The 5620-nt window shown below is 38.8% G+C and overlaps 1 protein-coding gene across 2 annotated transcripts in view; it reads right to left on the bottom strand.

Moving 5' to 3' along the window:
* The window catches only part of N6AMT1 (N-6 adenine-specific DNA methyltransferase 1), a 5912-nt gene continuing 292 nt past the window's right edge, over positions 1–5620 (bottom strand). The window contains exons 2-7 of one of the 2 annotated variants that reach the window (XM_031058100.1): positions 4939–5028; positions 4438–4528; positions 3808–3891; positions 3560–3701; positions 2774–2901; positions 1–2394 (exon numbers count right to left, since the gene is read on the bottom strand). In XM_031058100.1, the coding sequence (XP_030913960.1) occupies positions 2795–2901; positions 3560–3701; positions 3808–3891; positions 4438–4528; positions 4939–5028 (514 nt within the window). In that variant the 3' untranslated portion in view covers positions 1–2394; positions 2774–2794. Of the gene's footprint in view, positions 2902–3559; positions 3702–3807; positions 3892–4437; positions 4529–4938; positions 5029–5620 lie in introns of both variants that reach the window. The other variant, XM_005422372.3, reaches the window with a different exon arrangement.

Here is a 5620-nt window from a genome sequence, read left to right as displayed (position 1 = left end):
TTTGACAAATACTTATTTTGTATTTATTTAGCATTTACTATACCTTGAAACATGTTTTTAAAGCAAAACGTTACTCCTGCAGTATCTCAAATCCATGGACTCAGTTAAAAAAACAAAATTAAAAAATCTAAATTACCATTTGGAGATCAAAAATATCTCATTTATATCTTAATAATATCATAAAAATAGAATGGCTCAAGGTGGTAATTAAGTCTCAACAAGAGAAAAACTTCCCTGAATAATCAATTTTTCTCTCAGAGCTGGCTGTGGATGCAGCCACCAGGTGTCTTCAGTGCACATAAAAGCAATTTGTGGTAGGAGTGTTTTGGCTCAAGTGGAGCCCTGCTGTGTGTGCAGTTACATTCAAGGGGTTTTCTTCCATAAATATATCCCATTTAGGCTGGATTGGAGTTTTTGTCAGGCTTTTTCAGCTCCTCATAAACATCAGTAGGATTCTCCTGATCACTCCATCTGAACACAAAATTTTCGATAGAAAAAAGAAATCCAAACATAACATTTCAGAAAGTTTTTCCATTATTTTTTCCAAAATATTATTCTGGAAAAAAAAATCCTGATAATTTAGACTTTGGTAAGCATTTCCATCATAAGCAGAAGTGACAATTGCTATATACAAAATTCCTGTTTGCTTTTAATTTTGTTCTAACTATATAAAGAAACGTTGCACGGGTAAAAGATTTTTGGGAAGGTTCAGCTAAGTGCTTCAATGTCTTAAAAATACTTAGGGGAAAAAAAACCCTTAAAGACATGCTAAGAAAGGAACACACAAAATCCAAATTATTTGTCCTTATGAAGATGCTGAGAACGAGCAGCAGAAACAATCATCTCTTACAGTGCAGACTGTTGTGTGAATAGTGAATTTTTTAGATTTCTTAATTGATTGATGTTGAATTAGAGTCATGCAGAAGCACTGAATACATTTAAAATCCTGCTTTGTATCCCTCCACTCTGCTACTTTGTTTCTTGTAAACAGGATCACGTTCTCTTCCCAATACCCAGATAATAAAGGTTTCTCCAGCCATGTTGATAAAAAGGATATTCCTGTAGATTCTGCAGGTAATGCTGGCTCAGAGCAATTATCAAGTTTACAGTAAGATGTGGCCTCATAATTAAACCTGTCTGTATTAAACATTACAGGCTATTAAACATTACAGGTGGAGAACAGAAACCAAAGCAGAGCTCAGGGCACCCTGCAGATAATGGGTCTTATTTTATTACCACAGCAAGAGCCTCCTAATTTAACTGAAAAGGATGATAATGATAATAACTGGGAAAATATTCAGTAACTGGCTAGATAAGAACTCCAGCACCTGAGGACAAAGTACTTTTGAACTATGCCCAAAGGTTTTGATGGCATTCAAACCTGAGCTTGAAATCTAGAAATCCTATGAGCTCTAGGTCCAGGCTGCAGTCAAATTATCTTTAATTTGACAGTGTATCTGCAATTATTTAGCTTAACCACATCAAATTATCATCCCACTTTCAGCTCTAAAAGTTTTTGAGTAAGAGGCTCTGCAATTTGGATTGATGTGAGAACTACACTGTGCCCAGTACCTTCCTTTAGCAGTGCTAAAATGACACAAATTACTACAAATATCAAAATAGTGTTTATAGGAGCATTACACAAACAAAATTCTTTCAAGTCAGTCTCTACAGAACCATGATGGAATTTTTTTTCTTAATGTACTTCCATCTTACCCCTTCTAAATATGTTTGGTTTTTATTTTGGTCAAAAGTAAGCTGGGAGTTGAAGCCAACTTATTTAAGCTTTGTATCCACAGACAAAACAATGAGGGCACCAGAAAACTCTCCAGTATACACCAGAAAAACTACATTCGTGTTTCTTTAAAATGGGGGGGGAAAAAGGGGAAAAGGACTAAAATTCAATTTCTATTTGCAAAATTGCATTCTTCAAAAAATCCCAATGGCAATATAAATACGTACAATTACTAAAATAAAATTTTCCATCATTCCTTGATAAGCTGTCTCTGAAGCTCATGGAAGATGTTTATTGAGTTGCAGAACTGTTGTGCTCATTACATGGAATTGAAGAATTGGAGAATCCTCCTTATCTGCTGCTGGAACATATGTTGGAAGAGATGAGAAGTTCAGTACCCTGAGTAGTAAAAATATTTGACAGCTATGTGAGAACAAGTGAAACAACTCCTAACTCTGCCTTCACATTTTGCATTGTATGAAGTGCCACTGTATTTCCATCTGTGCACTGATCCAAACTTCCTCCAAATGCTGTTGTGCTGAACTCTGAGCATCTGTGTGTTTTAACCAGGCTCTTTCTTCTTCTCTGAAGGTCAGCAGGACGTGGAGGACTCTGGTCCTTAATCATGGCCAAAGTGATCCGTGCTGAGAACGCTGATCCTGGGAGAGGAAAGAACTTTTTAAGCCAACAGAAGGATGCCTTAATACTGCTGCTTGTAAACTTGTAGTTTGTGGTGAATGCTGATGGTGTAAAATGATCCTGGTTCTGACCAATGACAACTGAAGACTACAAGTTAAAAGTGATACATGTGCATGGCTTGTAGAAGTGAGACTCTCTGGTGTGTGGCATTGGTTATGGCAGAGGATATTAGATCATTATGAACCCATTGATGTTTTGTTCCCTAGTTCAGTTTTTGGGTTCATTTCATTCTTGATGTTTTGCTTGTATAAGTTCCTGCCATTAACAGAGGGCAGATTGCATTCACTTCAGTGTTTACCAACTGACAACTCTGTGTTCAGTTTTCTTCATGCCTACTACCTGGCAGGTGAAGAGAAGTCATCAAGATTTCCTAAATCTGAGGATTGTCAGCATCTCTTGTCCTGCTTGCCTGGAAAGGACTCGTGTGCCTTTTAAGCCACTTTTCTTCATTGTTTCCAGAATTTCATCTGCAATGGAAAGTGCAGTGTTTACAAATGAGTTGAAATTGGTTATAGAAGATAGTTCTAAAATATTTATCAAGCTGCAAAGTGTGTAAACTCTGTCCTCCTACTCTTTCAGACAGGAACTTTTATGCAAAATAATCTCTCACCAATCACAAATAAAGTTCACAGTTTACAAACTGAAGTTCAGTATTTTGCTAGAATTCTGTCTGAAGCTAAACTGTAGGAGAAATTTGTAGCACCTTCTCACAAAAGCTGCTTAATAAATCAGGTCTGAAGAATAACCTTGTCATTACATGATCATTTGTGGCCATTAAGCATTAGATCAGAAGGAACAATTCCAAATCTTTCCTTACACCTGTAAAATCAAAGACATCACATTTCCCACTAAGCCTTTTCAGTTAACACCACCATTCTCTTCCATAAGAAAGAACTGGTCTGGCATCATTAATTAATTCAGACTTAATTAATCCACCTTTCAGACTTGGAACTGAACTCCTGCAGAGCTGCTGGGGTCCCACACACTTTCACTTTCCAAACTAGTTTGGGGAGTTCTTAGTTTTGATAAATTTGCTTGCATTTTTGGTCTAACTGTGATCAACATTTTGATTTATACCATATTATACCTGATTTGGCCCATTTGAATTTCAAGGACAGTGATCACCTGGATTATTTTCTTTAATTGTGACCAAGTAGAATAATCCTCCTGGCGAAAGCAAGTCTGGTACTAATGGGAAAACTCTATCCATTACTTCTCTGCCCTGTTTGCCCCCAGCCCAGGATGCCTCTATTCCACAGCTTTTCACCTAGGAAGAAGGAAAGCAAAGATTGTCATAAAAAAGAATGACAGAATTGTCACAACAACAGACTGTAGCAATACTTTTTTTAATGTGTACTTCAAAATTTTCCTACCTCTTCAGAAGGTGTTACCACATATGGTGGGTTAAACAGCAGTAGATCAACCTTCCCATTTAATCTTGGGGATAATCCTTTGACCTGTAGGTGAAGTTGATGATGGTATGGGGTTTCTTTTTGGGAACATGAAGAATGCAAATGTTTTGTAAAAGTACAGTTACATAGTGCAGTTGTTCAGCTATTTTAAATCCCATTTATTGTGGCCTACCTACATCATCTTTTATAAGCATATAAAAGGGTTAAAGAGAAAAATTAGCTTTTCTCTATATCAAATTTTGTAAGAAACTAAAGGTAGCAACGGACAAAAGTTCTAATTAAATCAGAAAAGGTTGAGAACCAAGAACTGCATAATTTTAGACAAAGGGCTATGATAATGTCAGGCCACTCTAGAATTCCTTGTCCAGCACTTTCCAAACAATATCAACAGATTTATTTAATGAATACAATGAATTCTTAGAGCTTAATTTTGAGTTTTATAGCTTGAGTAGATGGTTGTGGTTTTTTTGGCAGTGGGTGATGTCCAGAGGTCCCTTCCAACCCAAACTATTGTGTGTCTCCATGATCTCCAGTAAGTATTAAAAAATTACACAAACTATGAAAGAGATACTATTGAAACCTCTCTCTTACCAAGTCAGTGATGACAGGCTGCAGGTGAACATTGTTAAGCAGAGCCGTCTCCCGGGTACAGTAAGCTGCCATGGGGTTGATATCTGTGCATCTAAAAGGGAAATATTACAAAGTGAAAGGATAGGCTGCTGTACCTGGAAGTTTAACCCTATGAACCACAAGCTAATTTATAGAATCACAGAATATTCTGAGTTAAAAGGGACCCACAAGGATTAAACGCAGCAAACACAAGTGTAGGCTTAGTAATTTATCTGAGAAATGGGAAAATGGATTTCTAGTCATAGCACTACTCATTTGTTACAGAATCTGAAGTAAATAATTCAGGCTGCACCATAAGCTCAGAAATGCTCAATAGGCTCTCTTTGTTTTATGTATGTATAGAATTGAGAAAAGAATAGTTTTTAATATGTGAAAATGATAAATATGTATGAGAGGGCTAAGCATCCTGGGCTAAGCATCCTTTATTATTGCATGCAACAGTTTAGGTGCTGTTATACTTACATGTACAGTGCACTGGGTCCAAGGATGGAAGAAGCCAAAAATGTTGAAACCACACCAGATCCGGATCCTATTTCAAGGCAGATCTCGACTCTAAAGAGAGAACACTCTGGATGACTTTTGTTTGTAACAGACACAGGATTGGTCAAGACAGCATTATAGAACACGCTGTTCTCCCAAATACATTGAAGTACAGAATCACACAATACCCTGAGCTGGAAGGGACCCCTAAGGATCATCCAATTCAACCTCTGGCCCTGCACAGACACCCCAACAACCCCACCCCGTGCATCCCTGGGAGCGCTGTCCAAAGACTCCCTGAGCTCTGTCAGGATGCTGCTGTCACCATTCCCTGGGGAGCTTTTTCCAGTGCCCCACCAGCCTCTGGGAGAAGAACCTTTTCCTGATATCCACCCTAACCCTTCCCAACACAGCTTCAGGCCATTCCCTCAGCTCACACAGAGCAGGACCAGTGCTGGCTCCTCTCATGAGAAAGCTGCAGACAGCGACGAGGTTTCCTCTTCTCCAGGCTGAGGAAGTCATGCACCCACTCAGCCTGTTCTCCATCTCCGCAGCCCCTCTGGAGCTCCCTCATGGCTTTAACACCCCTGTGCCAGCAATCTCCCCTCAGCTCGCTCCTCCCGGCCCTTCCCCATCTCCGCAGCCCCTCTGGAGCTCCCTCATG

Source organism: Geospiza fortis, unplaced genomic scaffold, assembly GCF_000277835.1.
Source record: "Geospiza fortis unplaced genomic scaffold, GeoFor_1.0 scaffold72, whole genome shotgun sequence".
In the NCBI taxonomy this organism is placed as follows: Eukaryota; Metazoa; Chordata; class Aves; order Passeriformes; family Thraupidae; genus Geospiza; species Geospiza fortis.
Note: the sequence above shows the minus strand (reverse complement) of the source record. Positions and strands in the feature narration are given on the sequence as shown.